The sequence below is a fragment of the Leptinotarsa decemlineata genome, unplaced genomic scaffold, assembly GCF_025532065.1.
Source record: "Leptinotarsa decemlineata unplaced genomic scaffold, Ldec_3_MD MMD2_P_RNA_scaffold_2, whole genome shotgun sequence".
Classification (NCBI taxonomy): domain Eukaryota; kingdom Metazoa; phylum Arthropoda; class Insecta; order Coleoptera; family Chrysomelidae; genus Leptinotarsa; species Leptinotarsa decemlineata.
Genome location: NW_027412529.1, coordinates 4,873,643 through 4,899,803, shown reverse-complemented (window position 1 = coordinate 4,899,803; position 26,161 = coordinate 4,873,643). Strand labels below are relative to the sequence as shown.

The window sequence follows — 26,161 nt, the reverse complement described above, 5'->3', positions numbered from 1 at the left end:
CAGCTTGAGAAATGGTTCTTATGGAGATTCTGTGAAACGTGTTCTTCCTTACGAATCAGTAGAGAGTTGTCCTGAAAATCTAGAGAAGAAAATTGGATTGGATAATTTAGGAAACACTTGTTACATGAATAGCATTTTACAAGTGTTGTTCATGACGAAGAATTTCAAGAACGAAGTTTTAATGATGAACGAGAACGAGAATGTTTCCTGCTTATTCATCAAACTCAAACAACTGTTCATGCAGCTGCAGTTTCGTAAGAAGGTATCATCTTTCCCTCCAACCGATTTCCTGGAGTCTTTGAAGTCCACTAGATAGTCGTTAGGACAACGAGAGGATTGTTCCGAATTCTTGGGGTTCTTGTTGAATACTCTTCGTGAGCAAAACAATAGCAAAATCAATACTCCCAGCCGCTCTGGACTGAATGATTCCGTACAACCCATCTCGTCTTGTGTTTGTAAATCTTTTGCTGGAAAAATCCTCACTTGTTTACTTTGTGGTAAATGTTCAAGAAGTACTGAAAACTTATGTGAATTTCTGGAACTTCATCTAGCTTTTCCTAATACGACTAATTACCAGTCCGTGCAAAGCTTATTGTTAAATCATCTGAAAATGGAATTTTTAACAGGTGATGATCAACTGTATTGTCAAACATGCGCCAAACTAACTGACTGTTATAAGGAAACAAGTATAGCTGAGACACCAGTCAATCTAATAATAACACTGATGATATTCAAACAAGACTCAACCTCTAACGGAAGCAAGAAACTCTTTGGAAGGTTCGAAATAGATGAACATTTCAACCTAGCAGACCACTGTTATAATATTCTGTTATTGTTCACTGTGGTTCTGGCGTTGAATGTGGTCATTATTACGCCTTGGTCAAAGAAGAAACGGACTGGTTTAAGTTTGACGATAGTCGTGTCACGAAGTGTTCTGGCGATGCATTGAATTTATTGGAGCCTCTGGAGACACCCTACATTTTGTTTTATGAGAGAGAGGACATTGTTAGATCAAGATCTTCAGATGATGTGGTGCTGCAGGTTTTTCCGGGTTTTCCTGCAGCTGAAAAAGCAAATGCGCCACTGGAATCATTGAAGTCGCCCCGGAGCGCCAATTAATTTTTATTGTTGTATTTATTTTATTTTTAATGTCATAAAGAACTATTATTTTTTTTTTAAATAAAATATTCAGGAAATATTTTGAGGCATGACAGCAAAATTTGAATCAATGAGATAGCTCTTAGCAAATAAAGCCATATCCTCTTCTTTATGGGGACATCTGTATACTATCAGCATACCAATTTCTCTATCAGAAAATCAACATTACTATCAATTATCGCCCGAAAGTTGTTTTTGTATGAATGCATTTCCAAGGCTGATATGCAATCAAATCAATAATGGCTTGTGTTACGGTAAATCTTGTTCGAACGAATAATACAAAACGCTGAGAGAATTTGGATGGGAGCAGCCGCCCACTTCCATATCAGACTAAAACGGTTTCGAAAATTAAATTACACTGGATTATCTTCACTGTTCTGCAGACAAGACCAGACGCGTCTCTTCGATGTTCTACTTGCGTAATGAATGTTATACGGCGGCGGTTTGGCTTTCTCTATTTTTATGAAACGAGGAAATGTATTTGAATATTGTAATTTCTTATCATCGTGTTGTAGGTGCTTGTTATCTTGTGTGCAGAGTGTCGCAGGATTTGCTTCAGTAAAGGTGACACTTTACAATTGAGGCGGAATATTCCAAGTGAATTTTCGACCACTAAAGAAATCAAAATAATTTTGAAGCCAGTATCACAGCACAGGTAACAATCAGCATGGGCACTTGGCCATGCCGCCTTTGATGTGGAAAAGTATCTAGACGCCTTTTTGGGAAGTGACGATAAGAGGGCCGTACTCGCGAAATGGTTTTGGACAGGTTCGGGCTCATATAATTTTGATATACCTTACGGAATGGACCCACATTCAATTGATATAATAATTCTTGTGCAGATATTCTATCTAGTAACATTATTTTTTTCAAAAAATATCAAAACAGCAGAATTATTTCTAAAATCACCAGTAGGAATACAATGGTTCAATCAACTTGAATATGAAGGAGAAATTGTCCAGCAATCAACTTTTTGGTATGAACTTTATGATCTACCTCTTTCGAAATAAATGTTATTTTGTATATTACTAATTAACCTTTCAGTTGAATTGCTTGTTCTTTATTATAAGAATTGACGTTCTCCTTGCATTTTAAAATGAACTCTTTTTCAACACAAATGTCTTTTTTATATACAGGGTGTCCCTGGACTTCCTCTTTTCCTCTCGGGAATGTATAGATGGGGTCAAAATATCACCAGTACTTCATATAACTTTTTTTCCTAAAAGTCTTCGTAACCAAGTTACGGGCCCTCGAAGTTACAAAATGAAAAATGTTTTTCTTTGATAACTTTTCAAGTGAATATTCAAAATCATCCAAATTTTGGTAATTGACTAAACAAATGAATTCCGTCGATGAGCTTTCATGCAGGAGTCAGTTGTTTTGCTACAAAGTCAGGAACGGACTACCCCCGATGGTCCACACCCCAAAACTTTGAAATGACAGATATTTTTCAATATTTTTCAACAAATTAAGGTTACTTGGACAATTTTATGAATAAAAGTACTCGTGTGGAAAGTCGATCGGAGCAACGAGTCTTGATAAAAATGTAGTTCTACTCGACGACATCAAACCCGCTCGTCCACCATTATTTGAAATGAATAATTATCAAAGCAGAAATAATAATGATAACGTTAATTCAACAACATTTATAACAGGAGTAATACAAAGTATGCTAAAATGAAGTCGTGAACAAAAAGTACAGTACCTATATGGAAGTTTAAATCACAATTGTGATAGCAGATATTTTTTCAAAAGAAATATCAAGTTCTGTAGATTCGTGGTGTTTTTAAACTAACAAGCTACTCTACTATGAAATATCGAATTCATTCCATATTTTGTATGTACATAATACGTGTGGAATAATCACGTTTCGTGTTGATCAGTTATCTGAATCTCATGAAACTCAACATTCGAATGTTTCAAATTCTTCTTCACAGCTAAACTGTTGAGGAGTTTCACTGATAATTATAATTTTATGGGAGAAATTCTTTAACACGAATCTAAATTTAGCTGAAAAAACGCACATCGGAAAAAATATTTACTATATTAATAAAAAGCAAACGAATGAACTACAAAAATGGCTGCACATGATCAGGTGAAAAATATCCAGGGAATAATTATGTTCCATTTCTTTCACAGATGTTGACAAAAAACCTTTTAGAAAGTTTTGATAAAAAATGAGAAACTGGAATGCGATTTTGTTTTGTTGAGTGGTGCGTTGTCATATGACTATCATTGTATTGTCAATATTCTATAGGATATTTTGAATTTTTTTGATATGGCCGAACAGTTTACATTCAATTAATATGCAGATATGCGTGCGTGACCATCTGAACCATATTTTCCACAATAGATGGATTGGTAGAGGTGGGCCATATTCATGGCCATCGCGGTCTCCGGATTTAAATTCATTGGATTTTTTTCTGTGGGGGCATCTAAAAAGCCTTGTTTACGCTACACCTATTCACACAAGAGATGCATTGTTGAATAGAATAACATTACATTGTGAAGCCATACGAAACGACCCTGGAATGCTATTTCAAGTACAGAGAGGGTGTCTTCGCAGACTAAGAAAATGTATAGAGAGAGAAGGTGGTCATATCGAGCAGTTTCTGTAGCGGATTTTTCATTTCTGTTTGCTCTTGAGGCTCTTGAGTTTCGTTAGTTAAACGTGTTTGCATTATAAAAATTCGTTATGAACATTTTACCTATCATTTCCATTTTCCTTAAAAACTAATATTTTCGAATAATGGTAGACATCTCAGGATAAATGTTGTTGAATTAACGTTATCATTATTATTTCTGCTTTGATAATTATTCATTTCAAATAATGGTGGACGAGCGGGTTTGATGTCGTCGAGTGAAACTACATTTTTATCAAGACTCGTTGCTCCGATCGACTTTCCACACGAGTACTTTTATTCATAAAATTGTCCAAGTAACCTCAATTTGTTGAAAAATATTGAAAAATATCTGTCATTTCAAAGTTTTGGGGTGTGGACCATCGGGGGTAGTCCGTTCCTGACTTTGTAGCAAAACAACTGACTCCTGCATGAAAGCTCATCGAAGGAATTCATTTGTTTAGTCAATTACCAAAATTTGGATGATTTTGAATATTCACTTGAAAAGTTATCAAAGAAAAACATTTTTCATTTTGTAACTTCGAGGGCCCGTTACTTGGTAACGAAGGATTTTAGGAAAAAAAGTTATATGAAGTACTGGTGATATTTTGACCCCATCTACACATTCCCGAGAGGAAAAGAGGAAGTCCAGGGACACCCTGTATACATAGGTTAGCTCTATCCAAACATCAACTTACTTTTGTTACTCAAATTTTTTAATTCTTTTTAGTAATACGTTCACAGAACGTTTTTTACCCTCCTGAAATGTCAATATCATGTATATTAAGGTTATGACTACTTTTGAATAAAACTGAGAAAAACTGCTTAATTTGTTTTATTTTAACGTAACAAAAATGACTGCACAGTAAAAACTCAAAAATTAACATTTGTATCTGGTGCTGCCATCTAGACACCAATAGGAAAAACAGTGGGCAACGACCCCATGGCTATTCAGCCGAAATTGAAATTTTTTGTTAAATTAACAGTGTAGTTGACCCACTTGGGATCCTTCTAGGTTTCCAGGGTAGCTGGTTATTATTATATGAGGAAAATACTGGAAATACAAATTGTTCATTTTAAAACATTCATTCATATCTCCAAATTATTATTTCATTCTTCCGTCTTTTTTTTGGCAATATTTTTCTGAGATAGTGAAAACCCTATTTATATATTTTAATGTATAAAATTATCTTACTCTACTATATGTTAAAAGTTAAAATTCACGATACACACAGAACACAGATAACATATACGTCCTAACAAGAGCAAATCCAAAAGCAGAATGAGAAAATCTGTCACTTCTCAAAATGGCGGACTCTTCAACGCGACGGAAATGCGCGAACTTCTCCCGCCAAGCGAAGCGACATTGCTGATTGTTACCTATGCTGTGACAGTATCGAGCAGAGATACTTGTAGGTACAGTACATTTCTTTAATGTCCCCCCTTTTAATTTTTGAACAGGACAACCCAAAAAATTTAAATTTGGGATAATGAAATTAATGCATGAATACTTTAGTTTGAAGTGAAATTGACAGATGAAACTTTCAAGATGGCGACTGGGAAAAAATAAGTGGAGAGGGGGGTCTTGTGATGCATCTTTTTGAAGCTCCTGATAAATGCTTCACAACCCTAGAATATAATGTCAGATATCTTCAACTACCATAAAATGGCGGAACTTTTAATAATTGCCTGAATACATTGAAATTCAACTACATAATAGGTATGAGGTAATAAGCTTGAGAGGTCAGTTCAGAAGATGATTGAAATGGTTGCCTTGAACTTCACGACATATGAACAGCCTATCCGATATTTCACACCGAACATTTTCGAACTCATTAACGTCAATATCACCACAAATATTTATTATTCTCTGCCGTATATCCTGTCTATTGAAGCAGGTTCAGTTTCGTACACCTTTTGCTTCAAATAGCGCTATAAAAAAGTCCAAAGGTGTCAAATCTGGCGAGCGGGCTGGCCATTCTGTAGGACGTCGACAGCCGATCCAACCATCGGGAAAAGCAGTATCCAAATAGTTTTTTACTTGCCTGAAGTGATGTGGTGGTGCTCCATCTTGTTGGAATACAATATCCATATCATTCATTAGGATTCGCTTCGACGATTTCAGTGATGAGAGGGTCAACAATAGTTTCCAGCATATTCAAATACAGTTCCCGTGTTAAATTTTGATCAATGATTAGAGGTCCTACAATATGGTTTCCCAATATTCCTGCCCAAACGTTAATTTTTCCTGCATATTGGGTGTGTGTTTCCCGAAAAACGTGAGGGTTGGTGTCACTCCAATAACGGCAATTTCGACTGTGAACATTGCCGTTAAAAAATGTTCATTCGTCACTAAAACAAATATTTTGGATATAGGTAGGATGCCTTGCAATGGTTTCCGTCATGATTTCGAAGAATTCTGTTCTTGTCTGTGCTTATGTATGTGTTTGTCTTCAGGAAATTATGAAATGTTCCGCCATTTTGTAGTAGGTGAAGGTATTGACTTCATATTCTGGGGTTGTGAAGTATTCGTCAAGAGCTTCAAAATGATGTGTCACAAGAACCCCTTTCCTTTCAATTTTTTTCCCAGATGGCGCCCATTCACCATCTTGAAAGTTTGATCTGTCAATTTCACTTCAAAATAAAGTATTCATGCATTAACTTCATTATCTCAAATTTCAATTTTTTCAGTTGACCCATTCAAAAAATAAAAGGGGGGACATTGAAGAAATTCACTGTATATTTTGAACTCATCCAATGAATATACAATTTTTTTATATTTAGGTTACAATTTCTGTGGGTCCACATATTTGGAAAACCATAGCTTTCGGTCGTCAGTTTGTATAAAACAACTACCTAACTGTTCTGAATTAAAATGTACTACTCACTTAACAGTTTCTATTAATTTATTCAAACTGGTCTTTCATGGAGCTATGGAACACACTAGATTTTCGTAAAAGATGTTTTGGGTGTCCCGGATCTCCATGATCGAAAATAATCTACACACTAATATTAATATGATCTGTTCATCTCATCAATATCAAATAATTTTTCTATAGGTTTCTCGCAGGGCTTTGCGAGGTATGTGAAACAATATTGAGTGAAAAATAAGCAACGAAACTTGGCCTCTTGTAAGTTTATTTTTGAAATATACATATTCTCATGAGGCAACGAAATGCTATTGTGAACGATACAAAAATGGTAATGGTTTCAGTAGTGAAGCAGTACATTTTCAAAATTGTCTCAGAAAAACCTGTGAATTCCAATATTTAATAAGAAATTTGAACTTTAAACTAAAAATTACGAAAACAAACTCTGACATCAAACTTCAACATTTGACTTTTCACCCCAGAAATCAATCTGATTTACGATTGACCAGAAATTACGACTTCATGAATCCTTATAATTATAATTCACTATTCCGGCCTGGAGTTTATAATACAATTTCTGATTCGGACTCACGATTTTAATCTCGCAATTCCAAATTCGACCTCAGAATTCCGAAATTCCCGACTCATATGTCGGGAATTTCGACCTTTGAACTAGAAATTTCATCATCATGCCTGGATTTTCGACTTGTAATACCAGAATTACGATTTCAAACTAGAAATTACGACTTCAATAATCCTTACAGTTCACAATTCCGGCCTTGGAGTTTATAATACAATTTCTAATTCGGAATTATGATTTCAATCTCTCAATTCCAAATTCGACCTCAGAATTCCGTCTTTTAACCGTTGAATTCTGATTTTAAACTGTTGAATTCCGACTTTCAACACTTTAATTTGAATTTTAACGTTTGAATTCCGACGTTTCAGACGGAATCGAACTGAAAACTGTGAAGTGGAAGCCTTCAAATCGTACCTCATATGTCGGGAATTTCGACCTTTGAACTAGAAATTTCATCATCATGCCAGGATTTTCGACTTGTAATACCCGAATTACGATTCCAAACTAGAAATTACTACTTCAATAATCCTTACACTTTCACAATTCCGGCCTTGGAGTTTATAAATACAATTTCTGATTCCGAATTACAGTTTTAATCTCGCAATTCCAAATTCGATTTAAGAATTCCGTTTTAAAACCATTGAATTCTGATTTTAAAACTGTTGAACTCCAATTTATTTCCAACATATTTATTTAAAATTTCAACATTTATCGACGTTTTAAGACTGAAATGAATGACTAGGAGGCTTCAAATCGTACCTCATAAGTCAGGAATTTCGACTTTACTGAAAATCTCATCAACACGACGGAATGACGACTTGAATACGACGTCAATTAAACTAGAATATACGACTTCAATAATCCTTTCAATACACAATTCATCATTCCATCCTTGGAATAAAATAAATACAATTTCTGTTCGGAATTACGATTTTAATCTCGCAATTCCAAATTCGGCTTCAGAATTCGTGAATTAAACATTGAAACCGTTTTTTAAACCGTTGAATCCGACTTCCAACATATTACATTTAAAATTTTAACATTTGGATTCCGACGTTTCAGACGGAATTGAACTGAAAAAGCGAACTGGAGGCTTCTTCAAATCGTACCTTATAAGTCAGGAATTTCGACTTTTGAACCAGAAATCTCATCATGCCAGGACTACTGTCGACTAGTAATACCAGAATTACTATTTCAAACTAGAAAATACGACTTCAATAATCCTTACAATTCACAATTCCATCCTTGGAGTTTTATACAATTTCTGATTCGGATTTTTAAATCTCATAAACCAAATTCGACTTCGAATTCCAATTCCCCTAAAACCATTGAATTCTGATTTTAAACTATTGAATTCCGACTTTCAACATTTTATTTCGAATTTTAACAAGATTGAATTCCGACGTTTCAGACAGAATTGAACTGAAAACTGAACTGGAAGCCTTCACATCGTACCTATGTCGGGAATTTCTACCTTTGAATTAGAAATTTCATCATCATGCCAGGATTTTCGACTTGTAATACCCGAATTACGATTCCAAACTAGAAATTACGACTTCAATAATCCTTACAGTTCACAATTCCGTCCTTGGAGTTTATAATACAATTTCTGATTCGGAATTATGATTTTAATCTCGCAATTCCAAATTCGACCTCAAATTCCGTCTTTTAACAGTTGAATTCATTTAATAAACTGTTGAATTCCGACTTTTAAACTTTAATTTGAATTTTAACGTTTGAATTCCGACGTTTTTCAGAATTGAACTGAAAACTGGATTGGAAGCCTATAATTCAGGAATTTTGACTTCTATACTAGGAATCTCAAAAATCTTGCAATAACATCATCATCATGCCAATATTTAAATCACAAACTCCAAATTCTCAAAAATTTCAGAAACTACAATGTCGGATTTTTAATGGACTTTTTCCGAAAATTCCGACCTCAGATTCCATTCCATTTAACATCAAAACTTACATATCAAACCGATAAATTCCCACCATTACAAATTACTACTTTAAGACTAACCGCATTAAACTTGGAATCCGAAATGTATGATCAATACATCCATTTCAAACTCAGAAATCATCATTCGATTCCAATTCCATCATCAGTTTAGATTTTTCACTTTCAGTCTCAGAATCCATGTTTTGAAATCATAATTTCGGTGTTGAAGTTGACAATACAAGATTCAAATTACAACTTTGGGAATTAATCGCTTGACAATCCCTACAATACCAAACCGATCCTGAAGCTTGAAATTTCAAACACTCAACTCAAACAAAATTCCACTTTCGATCTGAATTGAAAATTTTAACGTAATTGGAATTCTGGCTCTTCAAACTGGAAATTTTACTTGACTTCAGTTCCTTCTCTCAAGATTTTATTTTCCGACCTTTGAAATCTGAATTTGGGATTTAAACTTGAAACTACGATTTGAATCCAATCATTCCGACTTTTAAAAGCCGGAATCTTTTGAAACAAGAAATTTCAACTTCAAGAACCATTAATTCGACCTTCAAATTCCGAATTAGACCTTTAAAAATAAGTTTTTATAATAAATCTGAATAAATATTTAGTTAAATGAATTTCAATAATACTAAAACACTTAGTGAATATTAAATAATAGAAGACATCGTAAAGATCATTATAGAAGAAGATCTTATAAGTAAACATCATATATATAAATATCATGAATATGTATATTCTAAAAAAAATGGAGGCTCTAGTTTTTTCTTTTGTTTTTTATACCTAACACAAGAAGCATTTAACAAGGAAGCATTAAGGTGAGAAATGTACTTGAAATATTTTCGAAAAAAAAAAAAGACTTAGTTTTGATACATGACACAGCAATTGAAATACGAATACGCCTCTGTTCTAGTAATAAAAATCTCTCTTTTTTTTTACCCGGGATCTGGTTAATTTCAGTCTTGTCGAAGTATCATTTTACAAGCTTTAATGATGATCGTATTCGGCGATACAAAAAAAACAGTCAGTTTGAATGATATGCTTGAAAATTCTTCTGAAATTAACCACATCATCACAATCGTTTCTTTGTCGATTCCCATTGCGATTTTTGTACTGCAATTTGTACATCTCGAAAAGGAAGAGGAAAGTTCTGGGAATGTACACATGTAAGCTTAAGTATGAACGGTCCATTTGATAATCTTTATCTAAAAGCTGTATCTGTTTACCGTTTCTGAGAAGGCGATATTCGTCACACTTGTAAGTGCTTCTTTTTCACAGGGTCCTGCGATAGTGAGTCAGAATTTCATGTTTTTTTATTTTGTTGCGCCCGAGGAATTAGTTTGAATCGTGACAGATGCTTCGTATGTACATCACATGGAAGACTCTTTCTCGGAAAAATGTATTCCATATGAAAGGCGTATTTAATTCAAAATAGTCTAATAAAAAAAAGATGTACTTCACTTAGTACTTATTTTGAAGTTTTGTTTACGTTATGTTTATCTTGCATAAAAAAAATCAACGATTATGTAATGAATTTATACAGAAATTTTAATGAAATCTAAAGAATTCTACTATTTTGAATGATGTGGAATGAAAATAGTATACAGGCGGTTTTTGTAAAGCCCTTTATAGTGAAAATCATAAAATATTTATGTAATACAATATATCAATTAGTTTTTTTCTTCATTTCCTATTCAAAAATGTTATCGTTTTCAAGTTTATTTCAACAATTAAGTAAACAAAAACCAAAGCAATGTTGTTTTTAGTTAGTATCCTTTAAAAAAACTGTAAATGATAATAATAATAATAGCCTTTATCTTCATAATTAAAGTTACAAAGAAAAGAATGATAATAATATACAGTGTGATACCATTTTTTAATGGAAACACCCCCCTAAAATTTGAAATTGAAACCGATTTAAATAATTTTTTTTTAAAAATTCAGTTAATAAAATTTTTTTACAATTTTTAAAAAAAAATTGAAATTTCATAAACATACTACAATGTTATTTTTTACAATAAAAACTACGGATTTTTTATTAGCGATTTTTTTGAAAATAACTACCCACCCACTGTTCAGATTGAAGTATCCAATATGAGATCAAAAATATCATCAAAATTAACAACATTTATAAAACATTCGAAAATCCAACTCAAAAATTCGAAAACTCACAATAACAGTCACAATAATAATTTTTGATTTCAACAATAAAGTGCCGCCAGAAAAAAAAAAAAATAGCGTAAATATTTTTAATGAAAATAACGGAATTACATTCATACAATTCAACTAACAATGAAGCAAAAAATTTAATAAACGTAACTAATAACTAATTATTGAAATATTTCGATTCAGTGCAACAATTAATTCCAACTCATATTGTAGTAGCCTCTACTAATCCACCACGTATTTCGATACATGTGTCGCAGCGCTTACGAATGTTTCTGATTACGTTCCTTAGTTCTTGAGGGCTAATATCTGCACATACCTGTCTAATTTTTGCACAAAGTTCATTTCTATCTCTTGAGCGGTTTTTGTATACCTTTTGTGTGGGAATTCCCCAGAGAAAAAGTCCAAAACTGTGAGGTTTGGAGATCTGGGTGACCACTCTATAAACGGACTACCACGGCCTATCCATCGGTTTGGAAAATGTTCGTTAAGCCATTGCCTCACAGCTCTGGCGTAATGAACTGAACACCCATCTAACTGGACAATTAAATTTGATCGTTCATTGATTGGCAGCTCGGGAATAGCATCCCAAAACTGTGTTTAAAAATTCTAGAAACCTCTGCGCATTAATATTTTCCTCAAAAAAGAAAGGACCAATAATTCGTTCGTTCAATATCTCACACCAAACGTTGATTTTTTGGAATACTGGCTTTTACAGTTTATTACCCAGTTAGGATTATCCGCTGCCCAATAGCGACAATTCTGTGATGACACTACTCCATTTGTAGTGAAAGTGGCTTCGTCGGTATATAAAATATTTTTTAGGAAATTTCTATTGTTTAAATATACCCTTTGGGTCCATAAACAATATTCCAGGCGTCTTGCTTCGTCGCCTTCTTGAAGTGTGTGTAAAAATTTTGGCTTGAAAGGTTTAATATTCTTCGCCTTGAGACATCTCCGAATAGTTTCTCGTGGAATATTCAAATCTAAAGTGGCATTCCTTATACTGGCATTAGGATTATTTCCGAAATGATCTAAAATGATTTGATCATTCCTGTCATTCCTGTTTCGTCTTTGTACATGATTACTTTTTAACATCATTTTTGATACTGCACCAGTTTCATTGAATATTTTATTTACCGTACAGCAGCTAATACGAGGACGATCTGGATGTCTCTCATTAAATACTCTACAAACCTCTCTAGCACTTCTAACGTCATCTCCCGAAAGGCGTACAATTTCAATTTTCTCTCTTACGTTCAATTTTGCAGCCATGACACAAAATAATTCGAAGAACTGTAAGGTGAATATATTGTTGACAATAGTAAACTTAAATCTTTCACAAGTGTCAAACTGTAATATCATTTCCATGGCAACTAAGATTTAAATTGAAATATTAGGTCTAAGTTTTAGTTAATTTGCGTGAAAACTTGAATGTAATTCCGTTATTTTCATTAAAAATATTTACGCTATTTGTTTTTTTTCATCTGGTGGCACTTTATTGTTGAAATCATAAAAAAAATATTCTCATGGCTATATCTGTTGATATAGGGTGTTTTTTGTAACTGTTAGCTGTGTGAGTTTTTGAGTCGAGTCGAGTGAGTTGTCATAACTTTGTTAATAATGAATATTTTTTCATGAAATTTTGGTCACACCTGTTTGGAGGCACTCTGAATCCAGTGGCGTAGTGATTTTTTCTATAAAAAAATCGCTAATAAAAAATTCCGATTTTCGACTAAGAAAAAATATCGTAGTATGCCCTGAAACTTTAATAAACATTTCAAATTTTGTCCCAAGGTAGACCTTTTAGTACTTGATATTTCAAAAAAAAAATATTGAAATCGGTTTACAACTTCAAATTTTAGGGGGTGTTTCCATTAAAAAATGGGTCACACTGTATAATAAAATGAAATAAAAAAAACTATACCAGAAAATTGAAAATTCTCCATGAAATACTGAGATGTAGTGTCAACAATATATTCTAGGGAATCAAAATTGATATCACACAAATTTGAAATTGAATTGAAATTATTGCAAATGCTAAAGATTGGTGACTTGAGATACAAATTGGTTCTGGCCAGTCGCTTGTAAAAAGTTTTTGTACTTCTAGGTCTAAAATGAGGCACACAGAAATGTATAAAAGATAACACATCCATAGAATCCACATTGTTGTGCAGTAATTTATACAGAAAAATTATTCCAGCAAGTTTTCTGCGTAATTCAAGACTTTTAATATTGAATGTTATGGTAAGAGATTCATATGGAATACCTCTATCAGGATAGATACCATAAGATTTGAAGTAAATAAACTTCAGGAAACGACGTTGAACTTTTTCAATTAATGTATTATAGCAATTGTAGAATGGAGACCATAGAACAGAGCCATATTCTAATTTTGACCTTACGTAGGCTACATAAAGAGTCAATAGAGCAGATATGTTTGAGAAAGATCTATAATGGCGAACTATGAAGCTATAAACTCTCAATGCTTCACTTACTTTCGATCAAATTGTGGTTGGAAAAAGACAAATTTTGATCAAAATATACACTAAGATCTTTAATTGAGTTACTTCGTGACAGGGAAATGGTATCTACTCGATAATTGTACTCGATGACTGACATTTTTCTACTATAAGACACTACTTTACATTTGGATGCATTGAGATGTAGTTTGTTTACTTCACACCAAGTCTGGATATTTTCTAACTGTCGTTGCAATTTATTACAGTCTTCGATTGTTTCGACAGGTAAATATATTTTCAAATCATCTGCAAAAAATAACTTATTACAATCGACATAATTACTGAGGTCATTAATAAATAATAAGAACAGAAGTGGTCCGAGATTCGACCCCTGAGGTACTCCAGATGAAGGATTATAATAAAAAGAAACATAGCTATTATAAGATACAAACTGTTCGCGTTGAAGTAAGTAGGATTTAATGAAAAGTTTTGCTGAATTATGGAAACCAAATTGGTGGAGAGTTTTTGTAGAAGGATCATGTGATCAAGTCGATCAAATGCTTTAGCAAAATCAGTATATATCACATCAACTTGACCACGATTATCTAAGACATGACTAACATTTTGGGTCAATACAATTAAATTTGTTAAGGTGGATCTGTTTGACATAAATCCATGTTGTTGCGGATATATGATATTACGAACTGAGGAAAACCATAACAATGTTGTTTTTAGATGGTATCTTTTAAAAAAACTGTAAATAATTGCCGTAACAACGTTAGTTTAAAACGTCTTGTCGACTTGTTTTGTATGTTACAACGTTGATTGTCAGTATTTTAATTTGAGTTTGAAGTTCGTTACCTTCAAGTCTCACAAATGGTTAGATTAACGGAAATGCATAAAATAACAGTTTTACAAATGATTCGTTACGGAGATAAACCCGAACACAACAGGAAGTAGGTCGCCTAGTTCATGAGAAATTTCCTAATTTATCGTCCATGTCTCAAGGAACAATAAGCAGTTTCGCGAGCTTGATCATGTGGGGCAGATAAAAAAAAAGCAGCTGCCAATGTAATGAGTGATAAACTCAAATTAGATGTGCTTGAGTTTGAGGAAAACCCACATACATCGAGTAGACAGGCATCTACTACATTCAATGTTAGCCATACATCGATAGTTAACATATTAAAAGAAGATAAAATACATCCCTATAAAGGATACCTACTCAGGAGCTCATGGAAGACGATTTTGATAGAAGAACTTATTTTTGTGAGCAAATGATGGACATGTTGGATAACAATATCATCCAATCGGTCATGGTAATCGGCAAAATTGCCGCTACTGATCAACGAAAATCCTCACTGGATGAGAGAAGAACACACGCAGTAACCTCAAAAGGTTAATGTTTGGGAAGGGATTGTAGGAAACCATATCATTGGTCCCTTTTTCATTGAGGGCAACTTGAATGGCGATTATTATTTGGGACTACTTCAAAATGATGTCATTTCAAGTTTAGCAAATTTATATCCTGATCCAGGAAACCCTCAAGTTCCAGTGAATACGATTTGGTTTCAGAAGGATGGAGCACCACCACATTACCAAGTTAATGTCCGGCAATACCTCGATACAACATTTCCCAATCGGTGGATAGGGAGGATCGATTGAATGGCCAGCGCGATCACCAGATCTTTCATCATTAGATTTCTTTTTATGGGGATATGTAAAGAGCAATGTGTACAAAACTAAACCTTCAGATTTAAATGAGTTGAAAGAAAGAATAACGCTTGCTATTAGGTCGGTGACGCCTGATATGTTGAATCATGTTAGAAGACAGTTTTATTTGAGATTAGAATGTTGCCAAGACGTTGGCGGTGAACATTTTGAACATCTACTTCGTTAACATCCATAGTTCTTTTTCGTATTTCGTAATGTAAACACATGATTTTAATTTATTTTATCTCAATTGTTGCAATAAACTTGAAAGCGATAACATTTTTGAATTGAGAATGAAGAGCCTTTCAAACGACATATCGCAAACCTATACTTCCCATTAAAAAAATGGGAAGTATAGGTTTATCATTCGAAGGGGGTTAAAGGTAGGGGTGGCATTTTTACGTTGAAGAATGTCAAATTATAATTTACATTTACATACAATAAATAATATCATTCATTACTATGTATATATATATATATATATATATATATATATATATATATAATATATTATATATATATATATATATATTATATATATATATATAGCGCTTTATTTATTGTTTTGTCCTGTGATTGTTACATATGTCACTAGGAGTTATATCCAGAACTATAGCCATGCGCGGATATATTTCCTTATTTCCGAAAAAGTGAATTTATTCCATTAGGCTTTTACACACTGCATAAAAGTACAATTATTTAGACATTTTTTTGTTTATTGTTTAGTTGGTATTCAAACAATGTTTGGAACATCAAGGCAATTTATAGGAGAATTAGACGATTATAGCAATCAGAAGAGTAGAATTACGTATCAACACCCGCGTCCTATATCTTATTTATCATTTGGCATGATCGAGCCTCTGTTTGAGATCAGAAATGCACTGTATAAAACCCGACTCACTATCGTAAGACTCTGTTTGTGTTCTTACATTCTTCCGCTATCTCAGTACAATGTCAATAACATTTTAATATTACTACATGTTATGAACGTAATCCACACTATTTTTTTGTTGTAATATTTTTGGATTGGAATAATCAATTTTTTGTTTTTTTCTTGGTGAACTTCAAGAGGCCGGAGGAAGGTATATATGTAAGTGGTGGTTGGACGCATCGAAATTAATCAGACTTTACGATTTAACTAACGGCATGGATTCATCTGCGAGGTATACATAGAAATCCACGGTACATCCACTTTTTTTTAACTGATAGTTTTTCGATAAAACTTATACACTCACCACACGTTCATTGATTCCGAGATTATTTCTTCAGTTCACGAAATACGTTTTTTTTTCAGTCACGAAGCCATCGCATTACATGTATGAGGAAATTTTTGTCGTTTTAGTGAAAAAATGTAGAGACGTTATTTTATAAAATTAATTTTTTATGGTATCTTCAGTTACCAAAAATATGTTCAAAATAAAAGTGAAGAGCAAGAATCCCTACATAACCGTCATCTTGGTTATAAGTAATTATTATTAGTAGACAAGAATTTTATGTATTTCATTCAAGATAATATTTTCGATTCAATTTATAAATTACTTCATCAACATTCCAAAATACATCTTGTAATCGGTTACTTCACAATTTTCATTTTTTTAAAATGTGTGTACATATATCCGCATATGTTTTTTATCAATATTATAGTATTCCTTATTCTTAAAGATAGTACAAATATCAAAATGTCCAACTAATGCTTTAAATTTGTTGATTATCGACTAATTTTCAGGGCTTATAGCCTAGCTATAGTGTATAGCTGTTATTTATTTATGCAGCCTAATAAATCCAAACAATTCAGCTACTCTGATAAAAATTATAATCATTAATTACAATTTTGCTGAATATCACTCAATTTTCAAAGCCTACTAAAGTATCAAAAATTTTTTTTTCAGTATGGAGTGTATAGCTGTCATTTATTTATGCAACCTAATAACTTCAAACAATGCAGCTACTTGAATAAAAATAAAAATCACCAATTTAAATTTTGCTGAATATCATCGAATTTTCAGAGCCTACAAAAGTATCGAGTTATCAAAATTTTCAGGACCTTCTAAAATATCAAAAATTATTTTTTTTTCAAAATATTCAGTATGGAGTTAATAGCTGTCATTTATACATGCAACCTGATAACTCCAAACAGTTCGGCTACTTAAATAAAAATAATAATCGTCAATTAAAATTTTGCTGAATATCACCCAATTTTCAAGGTTTGCTAAAGTATCAAAAATTTATTTTTTTTCAAAATATTCAGTAGGTATGGAGTTATTTATGCAACCTAATAACTCCAAACAATTCAGCTACTTGAATAAACATAATTTTCGCCAATTTGAATGTTGCTGAATATCCTAACTTTCAGGGCCTACAAAAGTATCAAACGTGATTGATTTATTTCAATATATTCAATATAATGTGAATAGAATAATAACTTCAAAATAATGGCTAATTTAAATGTATCATTTAAAAGTATCAAATATTGATTTATTTCAAAATATTCAGTATGGGGTGTATGTATAGCTGATAACTTCAAACAATTCAGCTACTTAAATAAGAATAATAATCGCCAAGTTAAATTTTGCTAAATATCACCTAATTTTCAGGACGTACAAAAATATCGAATATGATTTATTGATTTCAAAATATTCAGTAGGTATGGAGTTAATAGCTGTCATTTATTTATGCAAACTAATAACTACAAACAATTCAGCTACTTCAATAAAAATCGCTGATTTAAAGTTTGCTGAATATCGCCCAATTTTCAGGGCCTACAAAAGAGGCAGCATACAAACTCTTTGGGTTGGTCCTGAAGAAGGTTGAAGTGAAATAAAACTTTATGTGAGATAGAAATATTTGTATCAGAAGAATAATTGCCATTGACTGAAGAAAGAATAATTTTACATTATTTCATTGTTAAAATAGCGGCTGAAAACATTAGAAATGTGTTCCTATTAAAGTTACAAAGGAGAATTTATTTTAAGTTATAGTTTCGGATGAAAGAGTATATTTGAATCTTTGAAAAATTGAAAGACATCTATTCAATCAGTACTTTCGTATATTTGATTCAAATGTTATTGTAAGACTGATCAAGGTTAAACTTCATATGATTCAGAGATTATTTTAGAAATTATGTTGGATGGCTAATATGCGAAAAACTTGTTTCGTGAATAGGAGAAATTTAACTCTAAACATTCAAAACACTATCTCCATACATACTCGTGCAGTGAAGGGATATTTTTATTCCGGGCTGGTGTTTCTCGTGATGGAGTGATTATTCAGAATAAATCGGTCTCTTGATATGAAATCGCGTTAGTGGATACACCAGGGTTTTTATACTTCTTGGCTTTTTGCTTGCATGTTTACTCACGAAGCATGTTTTGTGATTTTTGTACTAATCCTTAGCTAACTGAAACAATACTGAAAAAACATCTTTTCAATGACGCTCACTTGTTTTTTTTGAATGAATTCATTGAAATCTTTAGGTATCCATTTATGCATACCTACTTTTTTGAGTGTTATATTTGACGAAGCCTCACTTCCATAAATTTGTTCTTATTTTCTAGGTACTAATTTTCAATAATACTGAATCGACAACAGATTTTTTTAAACAGAAACATTGGATACTGTCAACATTTTCTAACATTGTTGAATAATTTCTTATTATGAGGACGCCAAGTTTCAGAAAACATCAAACAATGAGCGAGGAGGGCGGTTATATCTGCTGGGAATACTTTGCTAATTAGCCGTATCGTGTCCTTGATCGGATCCATCGTGTACAAAGAGACTACGTCGAAGCTTATTAGTATTTCTCCAGGACTTAACTTTATATCTCTAGTCTTTTCGATAAAGTGTCCCGATTCCTTAATAAATTATCCTGTATTTCCTATAAATGGCTGCAGTAGGGTTGTCAAGTATTTGGCCAGCTCGTACTCGTAGGTTGGTGAACCTGTCGCATTTACGAGGGTGGTCCCAGAAGTACCCGGCCCAACAAAGAATACACAAAAATTTTGAAAAAAATTATTTTTTTTTTTCAACATAATCTCTTTGCAGCTCCAGTAGTCTGGGTCACATGATCTTTTTTTTGGAACTTCTGTCCAAGGGCACCGAAAATTGTGATCAAGGGCTCATTCGATTCGGAATGATCTCTAGCAACTTTTTGAAAAATATCATGAGGGACTCGAAAAAATTGCAAAAGTAATAAACAATTTAGTAAAAGAAGGGGGGTTTAGTTTTTTGCAAATATCTCGGAAAATATTGAAGATATTTTGAATTTGAAAAAAAAAATCTTTAAAGAGGAGGAAATTTCCTAAAAAAAAGTCCCACCTTCCGAAACTCTATCACCAATATGTATATAATATTTATATTTATATTTTATATTTCTGTTGGAAAAATTAAATAAGTTTGATTTTCCAAATTGTTAATAATAATCAGACGTTAAAAAGTGAAAAATTCAATTAAAGCAATAAAAAAATTGTTTTCAATATTCGAATTTATTCGTATTCTCATTATTCAAAGTTACACAAAAATGGTTTTTCATAATTTTTAGCTCTATTTGTTTACAAAATTATTATAAAGAAATGTAATTTTTTTGGGGGGATTTTTATCAGTGATGAATGTTATGATTTTTAAAAACAAAATCGTTTCTTAAAAAAATGTTTCATTGCTTGAAGACGCATTTGTTGATTAACAATTTTTTTTCGCCACTAAATATGAATATCAGAGAACGATTTTTTTTACAACATAATTTCTATTTCTCTTTGATATTCAGATTTTTTTTTAATTTATATTTTCTTTATTTATATAATAAACAATTTGTTTTGAACAATTTAATTTTTACGATATATTTTTTTAATAATACTTAAAAAACAAAAACAACCATGTGTAACTTTTTGTGTAGAAAAAATTGTAAAAAATAGAAAATTGTTTTTATCGTAATTTGTTTAAAACAAATTGATTATACATCAGTTGTGTTCAGTAATTTGTTTAGGTGTCAATTAGATAAATTAAAAAAAATGAATTGAAAAAATTTTTTAATTTTTTTTCAGAATATCAATATCAGAAATAGAAATTATAATTTAAAAAAAAACCTTCTTAATATTCATATTTAGAAGCAAAAAAATTGGTTATCAACAAGTGCGTTAAGCAATAATTTTTTTTTAAGAAACGATTCGGTTTATAAAAATCATAATATTCATCACTGATGAAAATCCCCCCAAATAATTTCAAACATCTTATAAACAATGCATTCGTTTATAACAATTTTTCAAACAAATAGAACTAAAAATTATTAAAAATAATTTTTATGTAACTTTAAATAATAAAAATACGAATAAAATTGAATATTGAAAAAAAATTTTTCATTGCATTGTTCATTTTTTATATAGGGTGTATCACATAAACTCACTTAATAATTATGCCAGGTCTATATGTTATTCAACAATTACAATTACTAGAGCAAAATATCTGAGATGATCGAATAAATTGTAAGAATTGCTATGGTTTTTGATTTGTTTCCTGAATAGGTTGGCTTTTTCTTTGGTAAGTTATTCATATATCATAACCAAAAATAGATTAGATAGCATCCAAATCAGAACATGAATATGCTTCTTCTAACAATCATTTAAAACATGGCTTTGTAAGAGCGGAAAGTAAACCTAAATAGAAATACGTAAGAGAAGCTGTTTGTCATACACTAATCTACTACGTCGTCATTATCAGTATTTGTGAAAACCATGATTCATTGCATATTTTGTAGAATCACTACTGGTTTATTGAGTTGAATTCTACAAATCCACCGCAACTTCCATAAAATCAGGAAACTATTCCTGTATTTGCCCCATATTGAAACGAATAAAATTGAAAACCACCAAATCGACATTTGTATGGAAGCGCAGAAAAGCCACATATTTTTATTAATCGTGTGTTGGAAATTCCGACTTTAATTTTGAAACTTCGACCGTAATCTCGACTTTAATCTCGAAATTTCGAGGTTAATCTCAAAATTGGAACTCAAATCTAGAAATTTCAACTTTAGTCTCCAACCTAAGACTTTAACCTTGACTTAAAACTCGTAATTTCGACTTTATTCTTTAAATTACGACTTTATTCTCTTAATTACGACTTTAATCTCTGAATCTCGACTTTAATCTCGAAATTACGACTTCAATCTCGCAATTTCGACTTTAATATCGAAATTTCGAATTTAATCTCGAAATTTCGACTTCAATTTCGAAATTACGACTTTAATCTTGAAATTTCGACTATTACCGCGAAATTTTTACTTTGTTCTTGACATTTTAACTTTAATGTATGAATTTCGACTTCAATCTCTAAATTTCGACTTTAATCTCGCAATTTCTACCTTAATATCGAAATTACGAATTTAATATCGATATTTCGACTTCAATCTCGAGATTACAATTTAAATCTCGAACTTTTGACTTTAATATCGAAATTACGACATAAATCCCGTCTTCAATCTTGAAATCTCGACATTAACCTTGAAATTTCAACTTCAATCTCGCAATTTCGACTTCAATATCGAAATCACGAATTCAATCTCTAAATTTCGACTTCAATCTCGAAATTACGACTTCAATCTTGAAATTTCGACTATTATCTGGAAATTTTTACTGTGTTGTTGACATTTCGACTTTAATCTTTAAATTTCGATTTCATTCTCTGAATTTCTACTTCAATATCTAAATTACGACTTTAATCTCGAACTTTCGACTTTAATACCGAAATTACGACTTCAATCCTGAAATTTCGACTTCAGTCTCGAAATTTCGACTTCAATATCGAAGTTTCGACTCCAAACTTGAAATTTCGACTGTAATCTCTCGAAAATTCGAGTTTTCAAAGTCGAAATTTCTAAATTGAGTCGAAATTTCCAAGAAACGAATAATAAAAATATGTGGCCCATCTGCGCTTCCATACATTGACAACTCATTGATAAAAAAAATCAATAAAAAACTTTTAACCACATGAATTATAGGTTGTTCCTAAAGTTTTGTCCGTTTCAATGTCATGTTTTTGTAGCTCCATATCTCAGTTAAGCGCTGCCGAAACATCTCGAAAAATTGACCAGACATTTAGCAATGATAGTCTTATTGAACGCACTGTTCGGCGGTGGTTTCCAAAATTTCGTTCCGGAGAAATTAGCCTCGAAGGTAAGCACCGAAGTGGTCGACCTGCAATAATACAGGACGAGGAATTGAGGATCCTGATGGAGAGTGACTCTTCACTGGTCAACAGAAAAGAGCTGATCCTGCTCCACGTCAACACCCATCCGCACGTATCATAAACCATCGTTAAAAAATTCTGCCTCACCCACCATACTCTCCAGACCTGGTTGGCTGGAGGTCTGGACTTCCATACTTTCGAACACTTCGATAACTTTCTCACCGGTAGAACCTTTGTCACTCAGGACCAGATAAAAACGGCCTTCGTCGACTTCGTCGATTCTTGAGTACACTGACATATGCTGAAGAAATTATTCGACTTGTGTTACGTTGGCAAAAGTGCACTAAATCAAATGGCGCTTATTTTGAGTAAATTCAATAAGTATTGACTGAAATATTACAGTTTAAAGTAGACTCATCAGTAAATGGGCAAAACTTTCGAAACAGCCTAATGCCATTTGCAAAATTCATGTTGTTTTTTTTATCTCAATGACCAAATAACTGTATGTTTGGACTACGCCCCTGTAAGTTTTTGTTACATGGGCGAATTCATCTGGGCTCTTTCAATATATGGAGTCCTTAATTAGGTGCTGTGATAATAAATTAACCTTCAAATTTTTTTTGGTAATATCGAAAAGGAACTATAATAGGAGCCACCATCAATTTCTATCTTTCATGTACCTCCTCGAAATTCAGTCTCGAATTAGTCAATTCATAAAAAAGGATCGGTTATATATTTCTCATTATACAGATTGACAGATGAAATTTTCAAGATGACGACTGGGCTCCATCTTTTTCCGAATATTTGAGGGAACTACCGCTAGTGTACTAAACAAAAAGCCCCCAGGTCATTCGTCCATTCCGGAAGAACAGCAAGTGCAAATCACAATACAACAAAAAAATATTTTTTGAATGTTTCCTACACTAAATTAGTCAATTTCTACTAATTTTGGGGTGATAAAAACGAAAATAACAATGAAAAATTTTTATTAGCTCTGGTTTTTGAGATACACAGTACTTAATCTTAAAGAGTAGTTATACTATACGTGAAAAGTGAAAGTACATAAAACAATATTGTTATGTTTCTTTTAGAATATTTTAAGTACAAAATTAATAAAAAAAACATTATTCTTAGTGTTTTGACAAATAAAAGAAGTTTGTACCACCAAATTTCAATTAAGTCCATCCGATTCATTGTAAGATCGTTGTCGTTTAGCTTGTCTTTTATAAAACACTTCTGGAGCATCCCTACACACAGACCAGCAGTAGTCTGCAAGCATTGCTTCATTCCAACGGCCCTGATATCTCTGTTCCATTAAGGCAATGTCTTGATGGAATCTTTCTCCATGTTCGTCACTCACATCTCCACAGTTTTGTGGGAAGAAATTAAGATGAGAGTGAAGAAAATGAATTTTTAAGGACATGTTGCATCCAAGTTGGTGGTAAGCTTGAAGAAGCTCTTTAACCAATGCTGTGAAGTTATCATCTCTTTTGTTACCTAAAAATCCATGTACAACCCCCTTAAAGGCTTCCCAGGCTCTTTTTTCATTTCCTGTTAAAATCATGTCAAAAGCAGGATCATTTACGATTTCACGGATTTGAGGCCCAATAAAGATGCCTTCCTTGACTTTAGCATCACTCAACCTGGGAAACTTTGCTCTCAAGTACTTAAAAGCTTGTCCTTCCTGGTCCATGGCCTTCACAAAGTTTTTCATTAGTCCCAACTTAATATGTAATGGGGGAAGGAGAACATCCTTAGGATCTACAAGAGGCTCGAAAACTACATTTTTCTCATTAGGGTTTAGGTCTCGTGTAGGCCAGTTCATTTTTTTATAGTGAGATTTTCTATTCCGACTGTCCCACAGACACAAAAAACAACAGTACTTGGTGAACCCTAATTGCATTCCTAGGAGTATAGCAATGACTTTCAGATCATCACAGATGTGCCACTTGTGTTGTTCATATTTGATTGATTGGAGAATTGTTTTCATATTTATATACGTTTCCTTCATGTGAACTGCACGACCTATAGGAATAGAGGGTAGCTGATTTCCATTATGCAGAAGTACAGCTTTTAAGCTTAGTTTTGAAGAGTCTATAAACAGTCTCCATTCAGATGGAGTGTGATCCAAATTCAAGCAGTCCATCAAACCATTAACATCAGAACAAACTACGAGGTTTCCTTTTTTCTCAAAAAAAGGAAACAAATCTTTTTGACGCTGTCTGTACTGAGATATTTTCACATCATGTTTTAGAAGATTCCACTGTTGTAGTCTTGACCCTAACAGCTCAGCCTTTTCCTTAGACAAGCGAAGATCTCTTATAAGGTCACTCAAGTCTGCTTGACAAATTCTGTGCGGATCACTAGACCTATCGCTTACCTCAAAATCAGGGTCATAGGATGTAGAAGGATGGGTTGCTCCTTCTAAACAGTCTTCATCACCTTCCTCTAAAATTTCATAGTTTTGGGGTGGAGAAGGGACTGGCAAATTGTCTGAGTGTGGTACAGGCCGAAGAGCAGATGGGAGATTAGGGTATTTAACCGTTCCTCTTTTCTTCATAGATAAACCTTGCTTAATGGGAGGAGTTAAGCAGAAATAACAGTCGTCTGTATGATTGGTAGGCTCACGCCAAACCATAGGTACTGCAAAAGCCATTGCCCGGTTTTTATTTTTCAGCCACTCTCGCAATATGACGGAACAAGAATTACAACATATATGAGGAGCCCATGATTTATGGTGGTCCCCAACTTTCACACCAAAATAATGTTCATAGGCTGTCTTAACGATAGGTGTCATTTTACATTTCTGAGCCTTAAATGTTATTTCACCACATATATAGCAAAAGCTATCGACAGAATTCACACACTTTCGAGGCATTTCAGATCAGCACTTAAATTAATTTAAAAATCAACTTCACACGATAATTTCAATAGCAACCACGTGCGTACAATTGACAAACTCACATAGGTTATGTTTACTACTTGAGAACAGCTGATGAGAGGGGTGTTATGTAAACAAACATGTGTACCAACTGTTGGTGATGAAATATTTCAATTGTTGAAAACTCAATATACATATATATATATATATATATATATATATATATATAATATAATGATACTATATCTTGAAAACAAGAGCTAATATATAATTTTTATGGTCACTTTCGGTTTTAACACGTGGAAATACATTAAAATCATCTAATTTCAACCCCGAAACAAAAACTTTGTTGTGTTGTGAATTGGTGAGATGGGTAGTAAATCCTGAACAGTCGCGAATGTTTATGAAGTGTCTCCTTCTACTGTGTGGAGACTTTTGAAGAGGAATATTATTCATCCATACAAAATTAAAATGGTACACCAATCAACTGCCATTGCAAGGCATCCTACCTATCTCAACAATATTTGTTTTGGTGACGAATGTACATTTTTTTCAAACGGCAAAATTG

General features: G+C 32.7%; 1 protein-coding gene across 4 annotated transcripts in view; it reads left to right on the top strand.

Annotated features, from left to right (window-relative positions):
• LOC111517437 (multiple edematous wings) overlaps positions 1-26,161 on the top strand; it is a 91,657-nt gene that overhangs the window by 16,456 nt on the left and 49,040 nt on the right. For 2 of the 4 annotated variants that reach the window (XM_023173600.2, XM_074182042.1), the window contains exon 3: positions 16,606-16,626. The exons of the other annotated variants lie outside the window; for them this stretch is intronic. In XM_023173600.2, the coding sequence (XP_023029368.2) occupies positions 16,606-16,626 (21 nt within the window). The remainder of the gene's footprint in view (positions 1-16,605; positions 16,627-26,161) is intronic. 4 annotated transcript variants of the gene reach the window in all.